At 36.2% G+C, this 19,963-nt stretch overlaps 1 protein-coding gene across 3 annotated transcripts in view; it reads right to left on the minus strand.

The window, feature by feature from the left end:
* The window catches only part of Kul (Kuzbanian-like), a 314,434-nt gene that overhangs the window by 67,046 nt on the left and 227,425 nt on the right, over nt 1–19,963 (minus strand). For all 3 annotated transcript variants that reach the window (XM_089094817.1, XM_089094816.1, XM_089094818.1), the window contains exon 10: nt 4,528–4,705. In XM_089094817.1, the coding sequence (XP_088950943.1) occupies nt 4,528–4,705 (178 nt within the window). The remainder of the gene's footprint in view (nt 1–4,527; nt 4,706–19,963) is intronic.

Below are 19,963 nucleotides of genomic sequence, written 5' to 3' on the forward strand. Positions count from 1 at the left end.
ATACATATGCTGATATTTATTCCTTAAAATCGTAAATAATAATTGATTTCTTAAAGTTATAAAAGTGAAAACATTTAAAAGAATTTTGTTAAGTAAAGTACAAATTGTATTCTGGCTTCAAGAAAGCATAGGGGTTTTGAACCCTACTCATATTAATTTCTGCTCGTTTTGTGTTTGACTCTGTTATTTATTTTAATTTCTGTTTGTTTTGAGTTCCATTTATTTATTGATACTGATCTGTAGTAGTTGTATGCTTGGTAGATTATGTCATTCTATTTTTGTTAATTTTTGGTTTAATGGAGTTCTTTACTTTTTTTTAAATATCTTATTTTGTGGAAAAGTTTTTTTTTTTAATTAATTTCTGTTCGTTTTATATTGACATAGTCTTTTTCAGGGAAAAAAGAAAATAATAGTTTTAATCTTTCTGGTTTTCCTTTAATGATTTATAGTTTAGTCTACTATTTATATGCTGGAGAAACTTTTTCAGCAATCTTTAACAACAAAAACTCTTTTGAAAATCATGACGCAAATAGAACTGTTTACTTTAGTCATATACATCCTTTAGTTGACCTGATAAATAAAAGTTAATACCATTCTTAAAAAATTACATCAATGCTCTTTCACAACCTGAATACACTTACACTCTTTTGATTTAGTAAAATTTTAAGAGCAGAAGTAGTAATAAAAGTAGTCCCGAAGATTTAAACTTAATACCCTCTTCGTTCTTGGTATATTGCTGAGATGTCTTATTGGTAACCAGCATACAAACAGTGGGGTTTGATTTAATTTTAAAGCAACATTCAGTTTTAAGCATAATGGGCAAATTACATAACGCTGGGGGATGGATCTAACCAATAACCCTAGAGATAAAGTTACTAGACCATTCAGCTATGCTGAAAAAAAAGGGATGTCTTAAAATTTTGATTACAAGTTTCTGAAAAATTATTGAGCTACAGAGGAGGGCTGGTTGCCCTCCAATCACTTTTGACCCTTAAGAAGGGCACTATAACTTTTAATTTTGAATCAAATTAGCTCCTTTAATATATGAATGATATTACTAGCTATGATAGAGCATCGCTGCCTATGTCCTTATATACCCTATAGTGCTTATATGCCCTTTTAATACCTGTTTGCATATAGGCTTTTCGTTTAATTTAAACTCCTTCTAAACATTCTCTAAAAGTTTCAACTTAATGCCATTTGTGTCGTTATTCACAGTAATCGGAGAAGCAGCATTCAATGAATATACACAGTGTCTTCTGGCTTGCTAAAAATCCACAACCTATGAAGGTTTAAAGGTGAAATTTTCAGATACTATTTCTGTTGTACGGATGGCAACCTGCCATCCGTATGCAGGTTGTCAAAAGGCCATATCAGAAATATTTTACGAGCAGTTTCGCGTGTGAAAATAAAGTTTACAACGCTTGTTATGGGGGATGTTGAACTAACCAAAAGACAATATTTTTATCATAATACTAATGCTTCTTCTCCAACAACTACTGCTACTTTCATTATTACTGCTACTAAAACTACTGCTACTAAATCTAAGACTACTACTATAAACTGTACTACTACTGCTACTACTGTTTTTACTGGTGCTACTACTACAACTAATAAACCTAAGGTAATAGGCAAAAATTTTGGGCAATATTGTGGCTGTATTGAAATAAATCGAAACACACTATGCCCATATAGGTTGTCAAGAGGACGTATCAGCAATACTTCAGGACCGGTTGATGGTATTAAGTTAAAGATTTCATCGTGTGTTGAAGGGGATGATTAAAAAAAGTGCTAATTGCATATTTATATTAATGCCATTACAGCCACTACAACTATTGCTACGCATAATTACTGAACCTTTCAACAATGCTGAAAAAACTGATGTCTCAAAACTTTGCTTTCTCTCAAGTCACTTTAACTCATAAAAAGGGCACTATAACTTCCAATTTAAAATCAAATGAGACCCATCTGAATTTAATACGACCACCCACTTCATAAAAACCTTATATGCCCCAAGGGCATAGCTTAAAGCCCTTGCCCTGGGGCTCTGGGGAAGGGGTTGTGCCAACCCTGGAAGCATTGTTATATGCTCTTTGGACTATTTTAAACTAAATTTCCATCGCACAATTTCAAGATGCATTTGGTGAAAAGATGGGTAGTTGGGTGGGTGGGGGGTGGGGCTACTTAACCTCCATCCCTATTGATTCTTAAACGGGTACTAGAACTTCCAATTTCAACCAAATGAGCCACCTCTAAAGTTTACACAACCATCCCTTCCATAAGAACCTTAAATACCCCAGGGCATAACTTATAACCCTCGCCCTCAGGTTCTGGTGGCTTGTATCAACCTCAAAAACCTTGTTATATGATATTTGGACTATTTTAAATAAAAGGACTGTCTCAAAATATCTATTGGATATATCTCAGGAAAACAGAACATGTTTGTGTGTGTGCGGGGGAGGGGGTGGGGGGGATGGGTAACTGCGCTCTTATTACTTTGACTCTTGAAAAGGGCACTAGAACTTATGACAACGAATCCAACGAGTTCCCTCCATAGCATATACGACCACCCTTTCTATAAGAACCTTATATGCCCCAAGGGCATAACTTACAACCCATTCCCTGAGAACTGTAGGGGGGTGGGGGGTGTCTTGCTCACTGAAATAATTTCCGAAACCTTCAACTACGTTCAACAAAATGGCTATATCAATATCTTGATCGGAAGTGTTTGTGGAAATGACGGGCGTGGGAGGAGGCATTTGCCCTCCGATCGCTTTTGACCATTAATAAGGGCAATACCCCTTTCAATTCCCAATTTAATGAGCCCTTTTTGAAGTTTCTACGACAACGCTTTTTATACAAGCCTTTTATGCCCCCAGGCCATAACTTACAACCTTGTCCTAGGGGCTGTGGGGGGTTTGTCATCCTCAAAGACATAATTTCCGGATCTTTCAACAACGTTGAACAGAATGGATATCTCAAAATTTGATTAGATGTGTTTGGGGAAATGGTGGGCGTGAGAGGTGGGTGTTTCATCCTCAAAGACATAATTTCAGATCTTTCAACTACGTTGAACAAAATGGCCATATCAAAGTGGTGATCGGAAGTGTTAAGCGAAATGATAGGCTATTGGGGGGGGATGATTCTCCCTCCAATTACTTTCGTCTATTAAAAAGGGCAATAGCCTTCTCAATTTCCAATTGAATGAGCCCTTTTTGGAGGTTTTTATGACAACAATTGCTATAAAAACCTTATATGCTCCCAGGGGATAACTTAGAGCCTTAGCCCTGATGGTTGCGCGGGGGGGGCCTAATTGTCATACTCAAAAACATAATTTCCACCAATATATTGATCGGAAGTGTTTGGAGAAATGATGGGCGTGGGGGTGGCATTCGCCTTCCGATCGCTTTCGATTTAATAAGGGCACTAGCTCCCCCAATTCCCAGTTGAATGAACCCTATTTGAAGTTTCTATGACAACACTTTCTATAAAAACATTATATGCCCCCAGACTATAACCTACAGCCTTTGTCCTGGGGGCTGCGGGGGGTTTGTCATCCTAAAAAGGCATAATTTCCGGACCTTTCAACTACGTTGAACAAAATGGCCGTCTAAAAATTTTGATTGGATGTACCTGGGAAATGGTAGGCGTGAGAAGGGGATTAGCTGCCCCCTAATCACTTTCGACATAATATAATTTCCGTCTTCTCCGCCAGGAGTGCATTCTTTATTGTTCTCTGGATCGTGCTGAAGAAAAAAAAACAAAACATTATGATCAAAGTAGAATTTTACCTATGGATGCGGTCTTTGTTTTACCTTTTAGATGCGGTCAGTTTAGCGTGAGAGGGGGATTAGCTGCCCCCTAATCACTTTCGACTATTAAAAAATGCACTAGTCCTTTCAATTTTCAATTGAATGAGCCCTTTTTGAAGTTTTTACGACGACGCTTTCTATAAAAAACCTTATATGCCCCGTGGGCATAACTTAAAATCTTGCCCTGAGGGCTGTGGGGGGGGGATTGTAAACCTCAAAGACCTATTTTCCAGAATTTTAAAATACGTTGAACAGAATAGTTATCTCAAAATTTTGATTGTATGTGTTTTGGGAAATGGTGGGCGTGAGAGGGGGGGTTAGTTGCACTCCAATAGATTTCGGCTATTAAAAAAGACACTAGCACTTTCAATTTCCAATCGAATGAGCCCTTTTTGAAGTTTTTACGACAACGCTTTCAATAAAACCTTATATGCCCCCAGGGCATAATTTACAACCCACATTGTGCCCACGTCGTTCTTTACTTAGGCAGCGCTATTGCGCTGCCTATGATTATGTATTATTAACACATTTAATTGTTCGCCATATTTAATTTGTATATTTATGTATAAGATATCCTTTATTATCTATTAATATAATATTAATTTCAACCTCAATTGTTTTATTTCTTCCTAAAGCACAGTTGCCGTACTGTTCTGAATCTTAAGTAAATTAAATTAATTCAATCATGGGAACATAGTCAGAAGAGTTCACAGACCTGTAAAGCATCCTCTCGAGTCCCTTGCTTTTGTATTAAGGACACCGTTTATACTTCTTAGAGAGCAGGGAGAAAACTTGTTATTGTTCTTCTTGTCTCCTGAAGTAGCGCGGGCAAACATAATATAATTTCCGTCTTCTCCACCAGGAGTGCAGTCTTTATTGTTCTCTGGATCGTGCTGAAAAAAAAAAAATTAAATTATGATCAAAGTAGAATTTTACCTATAGATGCGGTCTTTGTTTTACCTTTTAGATGCGGTCAGTTTAGGAGTGTGTCCCTCCCCTTCGAAATAAAGCCTCTCCTAAGATGTTTCTCGTGTTTTAAGAGTCCGTTCTAAATAAAATAGATAAATTGCACAACTATTTAATTCGAGTCGTCCATTGTTTCTTTAAAAAATAATGTTGGAAACGAATAAGGATTTTTTTCCAAAATTGGAAATTTGCTAGTAAAGTGTGTGCTTTCCTATTTCTTGCAACTTGTATATATTTCCTGGTAATATGTTGTGAAAAATCTAAATCCCGGGAGCGTCAACCCTAATTACCCAGCCAGATACAAAAATTCATGGACATATCCTGAATTAGCTGATTAAGACATTTTTTAGCCCGTATGAAATGACGGGTTTAAATCCTACTGGTGACGACAGTTCGTAACAAATGTGTCTTAAAGACCCGAGGAGGGGAATTAATTCCCACCATTAGGTGTGCATCACGGAACAACACATGTGCCAGACAGCTCCGCTACGCTTGGGACAGTCCCGAAAACACTTATCACTCCCCCGAAACACTTCACAGTTTCGACACTCTTGGTATGAATCGCCTGGTGCACATGACTTGTGAGAGATAGCAATCAAACAGTTCGTGGTAACGAACTGTAAGTAAGGAGCGACCCGGCTCAATGGTAACCGAAACTCTAGAAAACGGATTTTTGATACAAATAGATACACCAAAAGAACCAGATTTTAATGCTGATTTCAAATATATAAGTTTCATCAAGTTTAGTCCTACCCATCAAATGTTACGCGCCTGAGAAAATTTGGCTGATTTTCAAAAAAAGGGGGAAAGATCCCCTAAAAGTTATAGAACCTTAATGAAAATCACATTATCATATTCCGCGTATCAGAGAGCCCTACTGTAGAGGTTTCGAGCTCCTATCTACAAAAATGTGGAATTTTACATTTTTCGCCAGAAGAAAGATCACGGTGCGTGTTTATTTGTTTTTTTTTTCCCAGGGGTGATCGTATCGACCCAGTGGTCCTAGAATATCGTGGGACGGCTCATTGGAATGGAAATTAAAAGTTCTAGTGCCCTTTTTAAGTGACCAAAAAAAATGGAAATCAACTAGGCCGCCTCCCACGCTCATTTTTTTCCCAAAGTCATCCGATCGAAATTTTGAGATAGCCATTTTGTTCAGCATGTTCGAAAATATTATAAGTATCTCTTTTAGGATGACTTAATCCCCCGAAGTTCCCGGAGGGAGGGCTGAAAGTTATGAACTTTACCCAATGTTAACATATAGAATTGGTTATTGGTAAGTATACAGACGTTTTCAGGGGAGATTTTCCCTGGTAGTGGGGGGTGGGGGGTCGGGGGTTATGTGGGAGGATCTTTGCATGAATGAAGTTTTCATGGAGGAAGGGACATTGCTATGAAGGGGACGCCGGACTTCCCAGCATTATTTAAAAAAAGATCAGAAATTAAATATAAAAAAAAACAAGTTTTTCAACTGCAACAGCAGCAACATCAAAACTTTAAACGAACAGAAAATATTACATATATGATTGGGTAGTACTTTCATAAGAGCTATTTATTCTAATTAACGGCCTTTGTGATTAAGCGGTCATTTTTAAAGAATTGGAACAAAATTCGAACTTTCGCTTAAAGAGCAAGGTATTAACTAGGGGGCGAACTCCCTAATATCACGTATTAAAAATATATGAATATAGAAGTTCGTTACGTAAGTTAATTTGTAAGTTAGGTATATTTATTACTAATAAAAACGTTCGTAAATAAAATTAAACAAGTTTCGAGAAAACCATTTAACCAAATAAAAGTAAATTGAAAAAAAAAAAAAAAAAAAAAAAAAGAATGACGCAACAACCAGGAGGGGTACCAGCAAGGTATGTACGAACAAACACTGCGTTTCTGAGCTTTGCGGCTTTCCGGGATGGAGATGTACCTTTGGAGGTAGAAGTACACAGGTGGCTGAAACATTATGGAGTCGAAAAAGAGAACCTGATAGGTATAGACGAATCAGGGCTGCGATATAGAAAAAATATGTATGTGAAGTTCACCACTAGCAACGAGCTCCAAAAGTTCCTCGCTAAAACTGAAGACGGAATGTTATCATTTGATGAAAGATTTGTATACGTCGAAAATTGCGAAACAAAACCCACTTTCGTGAAAATAGAAAGAATGCCGCTAGAAATGGAGTTGTTAGATATCCAAGAGACATTGGAAAGGTATGGTAGGGTTTTCTCATACAAACGGGAGTATTACTCTGGTGACGGATATCTCGAAACAGCCAAAACAAGAGCAATAGCAAGCATGAGAATAGATAAGAACATCCCTTCTTTCATTTTCGTAAATGGAATGAGAATGCGGATATGGTACGATGGCCAAATCAAAACTTGCATTATATGTGATGAAACAGGACATTTAGCAGCTCAGTGTCCTTTTTCCTAACTGAGGTCGCAAAGAAATATAAGATCCGAACCAAGTGGCCCTAATGCCGTTAGTAGCCAAAGCAACGTGCGGCCGGAAAAACAACCTGCAAACAAAACCAGCCTCAGACCCAAAGAAAAAGAAAATGGACAGGAAAAGACAAATGCGCGTAAGAATCAGGAAGAAAAAATAGATCGCTAAATGGAGAAAATGAAACAGGAACTCGCAAGATCGGAAAAGCGGAAAACGACCCGTGAATACAAGGACGAGATAGAAAGAAAAAGGAAACTGGAGAAAAAAGGACAAGATACTGAGAGCGAAGATGAAGAGTTCCAAGAAGCTCGCAGCAGGAGTAGCTCACTGCCGGGAGTATTCACTAGGGGTATGAAAAGGAACAAAAGATCGCAAAGAACAGAGTCACTGACAGGTCAAGCTGAACTTTCAAGCCGACTTGAAAGCATCGAAGGTATGATAGATAGTGTGGAAGAAATCGTACAGAGCAGCAACAGCCCTTCGGCAAGACAGGCTTTGGAACTAATCGATTACGCTGAGACGTCTTTCTCGTCAGTAGAAGGATTAGAAACCAAGAAAGCAAGAACTAGAGAAAATGCAGAAGACGTGGTGATAAGTCAGCAAGAGTTTCCAAAAAATTCGCAACTTTGAACGTAAATGGAATAAAGCAAAAAAGTAGACAAGTAATGCTAAAAGGGTATCTACTAAAAGAAAGAATAGACTTAGCATTTATACAAGAGAACGACACAAGCAAATTAAAAGGTTTAGAACCTGAATATAAGTATTTTAAGAATTGCAATGAGGATGGAGGAAGCGTGGCGATAGTATATAAAGAAAACCTCCAGGTAAAAGAAGTTCGAACCGATACAGACGGGAGAATTATCAGGTGAGATAGGTGGGTGCAAATTTGTCAACATATATGCTCCATCTGCGTCGCAAAACAAAAAAGTACGAGAAGTATTCTTCGAAGAAAAAATAGCCCCATATATACTTAAAGATATTGAAAGCACAGTTTTCCTTAGAGATTTTAACTGCATAACAGACAAGCAAGATGCTATAGCACAAAGTGATAATATTTGCTCGTCACTGAAACGATTCGGGCGTGATGCAGGCTTTCTAGACGTTCGGAAAGAAAAAGTGAATACAAGGAGTTTCACTAGGATAAGTTGGACGGCGTACGGAGGAGGAGCTAGACTCGACCGCATATACACGTCAAGTGAGATCCTTCCACAAATAGACAAAATCGAGAACAAAATTGCACCGTTTTCCGACCATCAAGCTGTGATTGCCACATTAAAAAACAACGAGAGAAAAAAATCTTCTTTCAGAAATTTGTCATGGAAGATGAATACTGAAGTACTGAGAAACAAAGATTTTACAAACGCAACAGAAAAGATATTAGAGGTACTGAAAACTGTCGAGAAAAGTAGCCTTCCGAAACATTGGGAAAAGGTAGCTAAGCCAGCGATTACAAAAATGGCCCAACAAATCTTTCGGGATAAAACAAGGTTTGAAGAGAAACACGTCAGCTTTCTATATAAAGTAGTTTACCAGCTAAAAGAAGAGATAAATGCAGGGAAAAACTCAAACAAGGAATATTTTGAGGCTCTAGCAGAGATAAGAGAGGTTGAGCATAAGCGGTCAGAAGCTATAAAAATAAGAACTAAAATAGATGAACATATTCAAAACGAACAGTTAACAACAACTCTCATGTGCCGCGAGAAGAAAAAAATAAGCCAACAACAAATGAGAAGAATAATAGATCAAGAAGGGGAAGTCCTTGAAAACGAAAATGATATATTAAACGAAGCAAGAGATTATTACCAAAATGTGTTCAAGAAAGAAAAAGAAGAAACCGAAGACGAGTAAAAGAAGGTACGAGAATTTATTGAGGAAATCACTATAACAAAAGTAACTGATGAACAGAATGAAATGCTAATAAGCGAAATAACTGCAGAAGAAATAAAAAAAGCATTATCGGAAACGAGAAATAACAAATCACCGGGCAGAGATGGTATACCTTACGAATTTTATAAGCATCATGCAAATGAAATAGCCCCGATTCTGTCTGAAATGTTCAACGAGATGCTAAATAGCCCCGAAGAAAAAATTAGCTGCATTGGAATAATGAAGCTCCTACCAAAGTCAGGAAATCTTGAAGAACTGAAGAACTGGAGACCTGTAAATTTAACAAACTCCGACTATCGGATTCTCACCAAAGTTCTTGCAAACCGCCTAAAAAAGTTACATGCTAAGTTGCTAAGTAAGCGACAAAAAGGAGGATTAGATGGACGGAAAACAGCTCATGTTCTAAGAGCCATACGAAACGTAATACACGTGATAGAAAAAAAGAAGAAAAAAGGGAAATACAGAATAACAAGCTTTGACATTCGAAAAGCATTTGACAAAATAAGAAGAACAATCCTACTTATCATACTAGTGGCATACGGTTTCTGTAAAGAGTTTATCGAATGGATAAAAAAGACCTTGGAGAAAATAGAACAGATCATTGTAATAGGTAATATGGAAAGCGATAGCTTTGAAGCAGAGACAGGAGTGAGACAGGGATGCCCATTAAGCTCTTTATTGTTCGAAATATATATTGACCCTTTGTTGCGATATTTGAAGCAAGAGATACAAGGAATAGAGATAGGAGGGACCCAAAAAAAGCGAGAAGGATTTGTCGACGACCTCACGACTTTCACGGAAACAGACATGGATTATTTACGTGCTCTGCATTGCATAACTAAGTATTGCGATTTGTTCAAACTAGAATTAAACAAAGAAAAATGCGAAGTCCTGTGTTTAAGCGAAGAAGAACCTCAGTTTATTGGCGGGATAGAAAGGAAAGATGAAATAAAGGTTTTAGGTATTCAATGGAGAAAAACATGGAAAGAGACTGAAAAAGTAAACTGGGCTAAAACATTGCAGAAGTTTCAATCGGCACTCTCTTACGGCTATGGAAGAGCCTTCACAATATTTCAAAAAGCTCAATACGTTAATACTTACTGTTGTCCAGTGATATGGTATTTCGCTTCAGTATCAAACCCCACAAAAGGCATACAGAAGAAAATAAAATCAATGATATATCAGTTCGTCTGGTACGGAAAACCCCCTCCAAAGCTTAAACTTACAGATATGTTTCTACTGAAAAGCCAAGGAGGACTACAAATAATTAACACATAATCCAAGATAAAAGAACTTTACATGAAAACAATAATCGAAGAAATTTATTTTGAAGAAACAAACCCTATGAAAAATTGGTATAACGCATGGGTAAGAAATGAAAGAAGTGACTGTCCAAACTCGGTAAAAAAACATTTCGGAACTGTTAAAGAATTGCTGGAAAAAAGGATCGCAGACCCTGATAGCAAAAAAATCAACAAAAAGGATATGAAACAATGGTTCATTTCGCAGGAAAACCTACCTCCAGCGAAAACTCGAGAGACGAGTGATCTTGACGATGAAAAACTGAAAAAATTTTTCGACCTGATACACTCTAGTTTCTTACCACCGAAGGTTAAAGAGCATGCGTTTTTCCAAGTTCACAAAATACTGCGAACTGAAGAGAGAAAACATAGGATAGACCCCACCAAGTTGACTGGAATGTGCGGAAGGTGTGGAAATCAAATTGAAACGCTTGAACATTTAATTCTTCAGTGCATAAGCGTAAAAACAGAATTATATGAATTTAAACAACCGTTAAGTAGTAAAATACCAAAAAATGAGGACCTGGTCAACGCAGAAAAGATTTCAGAATTAAAATTATGCATGGAAACCAATCAAGCGGAAAAGCACGAAGATTTGACATAAATTTTCACACATTTCTGCTATTATGTTTGGAAAGCGAAAATGAAAGATACGAACCCAACAGAGGTTATGAAAAAGGTAAGAGTTCAGTGGGATAGGCTAGTAAATATAATGAAATGAAAAAATAAATAAAAAAAGTGAAGGTGTATAGAACAGACTAAAAAAAAAGAAAAGGGGAGGAGAAAGAAAGAAAAAAGAGGAAAAAAGAGAAGGAAGGGAAAAAAGAGAAGAAAGGGGGGAAAAGGAAAAGAAAGAGAGAAAAAAAAAGTTTTTGTAAGAAATTTTAATTAGAAATTGAATTGTTGTTATTTAAAAAAGGAATAAAAGAATGACAAAGAAATAAGTATTAAAAGTAGGATAAAGATAAAGTTTTAAAGAGTTTTGAGAAGTTTTAAAAAGTAGGATAAAGATAAAGTTTAAAGAGAATTGAGCAGCCAAAGGGGAAAGGTAAGATGATTAATAAAGGTAAAGGAAATGAAGTGAAGGGATAATGAGACATTCTACCTATTAGTATTTTTTTTTTGTAAAGGTTGAGTTTTTCATTTCTATCTCTCTCTTTTTTTTTCTTTTTTTTTTATTTTGTTATTTTGGGGGATGGGGGTAAAATTAATTTATATATCGGGGGAAATAGTGGTTGATGAAAAAAAAAAGAAAAAAAAAAGTAAATTAATATGCAAATTTTGTTTTAATTATGCATATACGGTGAGCCAAGATCAAAACATGCATTTTTTCAAAAACGTTCAAAAATTAAATAAAAAAAAAATAGAAGTTTTTTTTAACTGAAAGTAAGGAGCGACATTAAAACTTAAAATGAACAGAAATTATTCCGTATATGAAAGAGGCAGTCCCCTCCTCAACGCCTCGCTATTTACGCTAAAGTTTAACTTTCTCAAAACTCTATTTTTTTTTAAAAAATGAAAAACTTTAGCGTAAAGAGCGAGGCGTTGAGGAGGGGACAGCCTCTTTCATGTACGGAATAATTTCTGTTCGTTTTAAGTTTTAATGTCGCTCCTTACTTTCAGTTAAAAAAAAACTTTTTTTTTATTTTCTCTCAAAAAAGACCATAAAAAAATATAGGGAAAACAAATTCTTCAGTTTATATAGGATAATAAGATCATGATCGTCAAAGAAGAAATCCATGCAGACGTATATAAAGGCCTATGGCCCATGCCATAACACTGCAAATTTGGAGGGTGAAATTCCCTGAGTTTCAATTTGTGCACAATTTGAATTTTTGTTAAAAGTAGGCTGAAGATTGTATTTTCAAGCTAAATTTTACCAAACTGATCAAAAGAAAGTAAATTCCAAAAATGCTTCAGGACTTGGAATCAAGCAATAGCAGAACTAATAATAATATTGTGCCATACATTAATATTGTGCCATATAAATAATATTGTGCCATACATTAGAGAAAAGGGGCAGAAGTACGTTTTTTAAGGCTAAAGAAAAATAGTTTTTCAGTATTTAAACCCTCCCCGTTCTGAAATCAAAGATTGAAAAAAAGTAGGAAGTCCGTAAATGCAAAACGATTTAGCAATAATTTCTTAAATGAATTTCAGGTTCAGCACAGGCTGTGTGAATAGGCTTTACAGCGTTCCGTCCTAGAATATTTACGACTTTAAAGAATTCAATATCTACCACTCACTATTCACCATAAAAGCTTTCATTGCCTATCATTAGAAGTTATCAGAAAAGTAGACAAGACCTTTAATTAAATTTCCAACATCTAATATGGCAGCGTAATGGCATATCTTGTTCTAAGTCAGGAGCACCCTTTTCTTACTGTCTATTTTATTGATTGCCCTTTTTTCATCTCCTAGCCTACTAATAGGAATAAAGTGCTGAGTCTGATCAATAGCAAAGCATTCTTTTTACATAGAATTTTTTTTTTTTTTTTAAGACAATTATTCTCGAAGAGAACAGAAAACAAGTAAATAATATTCCTATAAAATTTACTGCTAGTGAATGATGAGATGTGAGAATTCTTTTCGGAAGATACATTTCCATAAAAAAACACCTTTTAAGAAAGTTAATTTGCACACATTTTTTAGCTGCTTGTCTCTTCTAAATGTTTTTTTTTTCTGATTTGCTGAAAAAGAAGATCAGAAAAAAACCGGATATTGCAATGTACCAATTCCTGATGGAGATTATGGTTAGATGAGATAGGGATTATCATACTTTAGCTATATTCCTTGATTTAGTCAAGACCTTTGATTCTGTTGATCCTCATTTGTTTATAAAGAAATTACACAGTCTGATTATCTGTCAGATCCTATACATTTTTTTTTCATTGTAACTATCGTTGTAGATATCTTGTGTGTTGGGATAGCAGTAATGTTATTCATTCTGGTATTTATTCGATATGTTGTGGCCTCAAAACCTCAAGGTTTTGTTCTTGGACCGACCCTATTTCTTATAAATGACCTGTCTGAGGCAGTAAGACTTTGAAAAATTATGATATTTGCTGATGATATTGCTTTTGTGGTATGTCATAAAGATTTATCTATGGTTTTCCGTAATTTTATCAGTCCACTTTGAACTACACGCAATTCGTACAAGAAAGGTTTTCAGTCGCTAAATCAGAAAAAAAGCCAACGTATTGTTGTTTTTTTTACACGGAGTGGGAAAAAACAAACATTTCTCTCTTTACCTTAATAATGTAGTGCTGATGTGTTCTGATCATTTCAAATATCTTGCGATTTATTTTGATGAAAATTTAACGTTTCGAAAACATTGTCTCTAAAAATTTCACGAAATATAGGAATTGTTCTGGGTTTACGTTACTTTTCCCAATTTATATTCTATAGACAATCTCTTCGTTCATCCATATTTCCTCTACTGTGTTTCCGTATCCATAGTCCCTTCATTGTATAGTCCCCCTTTCGAACCCCATAGAACAAATCACTTTGGTTAATTTTCACCATAAATAACTGATTGTTAGTTATATATTTTTAAGGGTGATCCGTTTTCTTTTTATTTATCAAAATCACTTCGCTGTTATCTTAACTATTTGTCATGAATATGTTTTTGATTAACTCTCAGCAAATTTCCCCAGCTAGTTCCAGCGAGTTCCATGATTATCTAACGTTACATATTTTATCTTCTCTTTCAAAGCAAGATCAACAGAAGGATTGGTCTGTCAGGGTTTATTTTGCATCACACAAAAAGTTCTTCGAAGAGAACTTCTGTATCAAGAATGAAGTTCCTCAGTGCAAGAACTTCATTTTTCTTCTTCAGTGCAAATTAGAATGAAAAGCAAATTGACTTCAATAAATCGAAGAATATGGTTTTTCGTATTGTTTTTTCGTTTTTGGTTTTGGTATTGATTCTCACTTTTAGAAAGAATCCTTGCGACTGCATATAGTTCAAAGTCGACCAAGTGATATAACGCCAAGAAAATCAAAATTGAACCTAGTTAGATTGGCTTATGAACGGTCCATTTGGTTCCTACGCTTCCTTACTGATCGTAATATACCTTGAGCTATGAACTAGTATGAACTAGTATAGTATGAACCATCACTATATCACTACGATCAAAGTAATAGCTGCTGAAAAATGAGTTGGCGCAAATAAACTCCGATGACATTCCAGATAACGTTTCTCTTCGGACCTGAAGGAATTGTCACACAAGAATCAAAGCTACTGGAAAGTAAGAACTGCTGTCCTAGTTATGCTTTTTGATATTATATTCACATTCGATCTCTATGGAAGGACAAAGGGAGATCCAAATCAGATGCTAAATTCTTGTGACGGTCAGGGGAAGGAGGTCACTAAGTTCTTGTTATCATTGCCTGTACAAGAAACGGACGTCCAGCCAAATTTTCCGAGAAAGTCCCAGCTAAATTTAGCGGGAATTAACAGGTAATGTCCAAGTTTAGCCTTTTGGATGTCCAGTTACAGTCAGACCACTGCAGGTTGAGGCTAAGGAGGGTTCCTAGATTCTTGCAGTGCTCTCAATTAAAGTGGGCAGGGGGGGAGGGGGTATTGTCCCCACCCTAGTGCATTTCTAAAAATATCTGTTCTTACCTATTATAAGTAAAAACGTTTTTTTTTGTTTCACTGAAAAAAAAATGGAAAAACAACTCAGAGAAATTGCCCCGTCTCGATGTTAAATTTAAACCTTTGTCCCTCCTTTAATTTTCATTAATTGGCCCCACCAGATTTCTGTCCTTAGGATATCTACTAGAAGGTTCGTCAGATCTCAATCAAACTCAGTCATAAGTAACATTGATGTCCTATTTCTATTTTGAAGTTAGGAGCTTGTGCAATCTCTTTGAGGATGGGAGAATGGGCACCCTAGATTATTGTTCTCAAGACATACTGTAAACAGAGACGTCAAATCCCCAAAAACACTTGATGGGAAGCAGGATTTGAGATTTTTATTTCATCTTTGGGTATCCGCAAACAATTCAACCTCCGTGGAGCAGAAGGGATTACTCAGCCCTCACAATCGGAACACCTACCTCAACGGGTTGTCAGTTTTCAACATGAAAGTCGTTAATTGTTCTGGTTGTACCTTTTCAAGGTTTTGAGCCTGTTTGACTCTGTAAGGGATCAGAATGGGTATAAGCATCCAGCAAAATGGTTTATTAAATTTGAAACGAATTTGATAAGGATTAAAGTTGGAGTTTTAACTTTGCCTTTAAGGGGGGGGGAGTATTGTCCAATCCTGTAGCTTATAGATGATTTCATCCTAGAAGCAAGTGCTAAATGAACTGATAGATCTTATTGATTTTGGTTAAAGTGCTTCCACATCTGTAAAGAAACTATGTTATAGACGTTTTATAAACGAAGAAAATTGCCCGGGATCATCACAAAAGCAACCAAACCAGAAACTCTATGGGTACATAAATGTCAAAAAAATTATCTCTTCTATCGTTGCTTCAACAAAGCATAGGTAATATGTCAAATTTGCAAGGTTGCGAGGTTATATGCAAGGTTAATGCAATGGTAAATAAATGGTTCTTTACTTAGGCATCGCAATGCCATTAACGTAATATACAGAATAATATCTGTAACATGAATGAATCTTAAGAAAAAAAGGCGAATCAGAAAATAGAACCATTTTCATATCAAACAATTCCCTTAATACTGCCAATCTGAAGATCATCTAGTCATCCTGCCAGCCCTGCCGTTCTAAGAAATGGCATACTGAAGACAGTATGCCATCCAGATCTTGCACAGATCTGGATGGCATATCCCTTTCCAGATCTGGCACAAAATCCCTTTATCCCTTTCCAGATCTGGCACAAAGATGAGTGAGTAGAATGGTGCTACTTGTCAATTTAACTTACTCAAAGCTTGAGTAGATGCTGCTAACGGTTTTTTTCTAACTCCCAAGCTTCATTAGCTTGGAAAATAACATTGGTTAGTCACGCGTGGTAGCGTTGCGTCTTGAACAATGCCAAAGAGATTGGTTAGGTTCATATTTGCATCAAAGATATTTTTTGACAATACCTCTCTTGAGAAGATTGGCCAGTTTCCTAGCCACAGTAAGCCCAATATAATTTGGAAAAAGCGCCCAGAATTGCCGTTATTAGTGCCCTTATGATACTTTGCCATGGTAGTCTCGGTCCGATTCTTTAAACAAGAAAAAAACGTGAGAAACAAAACATTTGTTGAAATGACACACCAATGCTACCAATTACGATTGTCATTTATTTTTTAGATGGGGAGCTGAAAATCCCCATTTAAGGGTTTTTTCCAACTGTAAATTCGGTGGTGAGTGTTTTTTCTGAAATTTTTGGGAGACTTTATCGTTCTTTTAAAATAATCAATTGAGCCATTTCTAAATAAGAACAAATTAAAAAACACTATCTCACTAGACAGTTTCTTCAAAATATATTATTTCAATTTCTCGTCAAATTGTAATCTCGTTACAATTTTGCGTTACAATTTTTTTTAATTCTTCTAAATTATTATCAAAGATCGCTGATAATTATAACCTATATTTAAAGAATAATGAAAATTGGAATAAATTCCTGCATGTACACCTTTTCCATATCTCTACCTATTTTCTAAGCCCTTGCACATGGAGATGAAAGGCTTTGGGCATATGCTTCTCCCTAACTATAAATTTCAGGATGTTAAGTTATTTTCTATGATGGTGGCACAATTCATTGATGACCATTTCTGTCTCGAAATAAAGCTGATTGTCATTCAATCGAGCTAAAAGATTTGCCACTTAGATTTTTATTGACATTCACGTGTTATATAGCTATATATATCTTTCCCAAATTAGTTCTTATATATACCTTTCCCAAAATCCTAAGCATAGGACTGAGGTCCCAAGGTATGGGGAATATCCCAAGGGTACTTGGGTATTATACCGAACCCGCCCAAGAAGTGAAGTTAGGTTAATTATTCTTACTTCATAACATGCAGAATAATCATAGTTAACACATTTTGCATGCAGCCTCGCCATACTTTACCCCCAACCCTTCCTAATGTGCAAATATATAGCCCAAATTAAACGTTTTCAATGCATTCTGCCACCCGTAAAATAACAGTTGATTCAATTTACAGATACACGGGTTGAAACAACTGAGACGCACTGGGAGAATAGATAGGAAATATATAATTTTGATGGGGAGAGGGGGTATAGCGAGGCTGCAGACAAAATGGGTTGACTGTGATTATTCTGTATATTACGAAGCGAGAATGATTAACCTAACTTCAGTTCTTGGGTGTGTCCTGTATAAAACACGAGTATTGAGAGCCCTTATAATATCCCAAGGATCGACAGCCCTTTGCTATATATGACGGACAAACTAAATATTAACAAAACTTTTCAACTGACTGACAGAAAGAGGCTGAAGGACTAGAAATTTATTTTCTTAAAGCTACAACAAGACAAAAAAGAAGCAGGAAGGATATGCAGTCCAGCCCTTAAAACAGCAGAAATCATAAAAAGCCCCTTGCCACATGAAGTTCAAATGTCAAAGGACATTTCAGAAATTGTGGACTATCTGGATGTCTTGCACTAAAGTACACGAAAAGATCAATTTAACCTCATGACCCATAGTCATTGAGTTAAACACACTTTAGTTGCGTAAACATTTGACAAAACTTTCACTTTTTTACATACCTGCCGTTTTTTTGCGAGTACCTTTAACAAAGAAAAAGCTTGAAAATTTATTTGCACTTGGCAATAGTTTAAGCAGGATCGGATTGAATACGTGCGGAACTGGGTTGATCTTTTTTTTATTGCTGGGCCCAGTTTATATACTAAATATTAAAATAAAAGGGAAGGCGCCATAACATCTAACCGTCAGGAGCACTAACGTCATTTCGTCTACAAAATCCATCATAACATCGACAAGAAAATCCGTCAGAACCACTAACCGTCATAACATCTAAATTTTAAAAACTTCAGTTTTTGGGGGTTTGGGGGGAAAAGGTACCTAGGTTAGGTTAGGTTACGTATTTAATATATGCTATGCTTTACCCCCACCCCCTGATATGCAAATATAAAGCCGAAATTTGTTTCTAAATTATTATATACTTATTACTATTATATAAGCTTAAACATTTTTTTAGATGTTATGACGGTTAGTGGTTCTGACGGATTTTCCATTTAGATGTTATGACGTTTAGTGCTTGTGACGGTTAGTCGAAATGGTAGCACCCCAAATAAAACATACCTGCATAGTAGTTTACTTACGTAAAGTAGTTCACGTACGTAGTGCCAAATCTCTCTAATATAAGACTATCCCGATTTAACTCAATAAATTTGACATGAACTTTTACGGTTATCAGTTTTCTATGCCATAAAGTATATATTATATAATAATAAGTACAATAATAAATATCAGCCAACAATGCAAACTTAAAATAAATATATTTTTAATTATTTGAATAACTCAAAATTTATCCCTCATTGTCAGAAAGAATTTCTTTTAAATTTCAAAATCTTTTTCTTTTTTCAATTTGCTGGTAACGCAGAACCCTTTCAAATGCGGGGCTTGAAGCCCTGAGTTTAACAAAAGATTTTAAAATGCATAAAAATAAGATTGATTAACAATGTAGACCATTATGGAATCATGTAATTAGATTCAAAATGTCAAACACGAAATGAAATTTTAACAAGAATTAATTAAAATAATATCTTTCGATCAAAGTGGTCATCTCTTGGAGTTTTTTTTTTTTCAGAGAAACAATTCTTTTTGTAGGATCATAGGCAGCGCGCAAGCGCTGCCTATGATCCTACCCCCGGGACATCGTATACTTCTCCACCCGGGCACTTCGTATCGAAGGAGTTGTCATAGAAACTTCGAAAAGGGCTCATTCGATTGGAAATTCGAGTGGCTAGTGCCCTTTTTAATAGTCCAAAGTGATTGGAGGGCAACTACCCCCCCCCCACCACGCACATCATTCCCCCAAATACATCCCATCAAAATTTTGAGATAGTCATTTTGTTCAGCGTAGTTGATCTCCAGATAGAAATTATTTTTTTGAGGAGGCCCCTCCCCCCACAACCCTCATGTCAAGGGTTTTAAGTTATGCCCAAGGGGCATATAAGGTTTTTATAGAAAGCTTTGTCGTAGAAACTTCAAAACAGGCTCATGATATTCAAAGGGCTAGTACCTTTTTTAATAGTCGAAAGTTATTGGAGGGCAACTAGCCCCCCCCCCCACGCCCATCATTCCCCCAAACACATCCAACGAAAATTTTGAGATAACCATTTTGTTCAGTGTAGTTGTTTTCCATATAGAAAATATGTTTTTGAGGAGGACACTCCCACACAACCCTCAGGGTAAGGGTTTTAAGTTATGGCCTGGGGGCATATAACGTTTTTATAGAAGGTGTTAACGTAGAAACTTCAAAATAGGCTCATTCGATTCGAAATTCAAAGGGCTAGTACCCTGTTTAATAGTCGAAAGTGATTGGAGGGCAACTAGCCCCCCCCCAGCCCATCATTCCCCCGCAAACAACCAAACAAAATTTTGAGATAG

This window comes from Artemia sp. Qi Xiang Cuo, chromosome 9, assembly GCF_049724085.1.
Source record: "Artemia sp. Qi Xiang Cuo chromosome 9, ASM4972408v1, whole genome shotgun sequence".
Taxonomy (NCBI): domain Eukaryota; kingdom Metazoa; phylum Arthropoda; class Branchiopoda; order Anostraca; family Artemiidae; genus Artemia; species Artemia sp. Qi Xiang Cuo.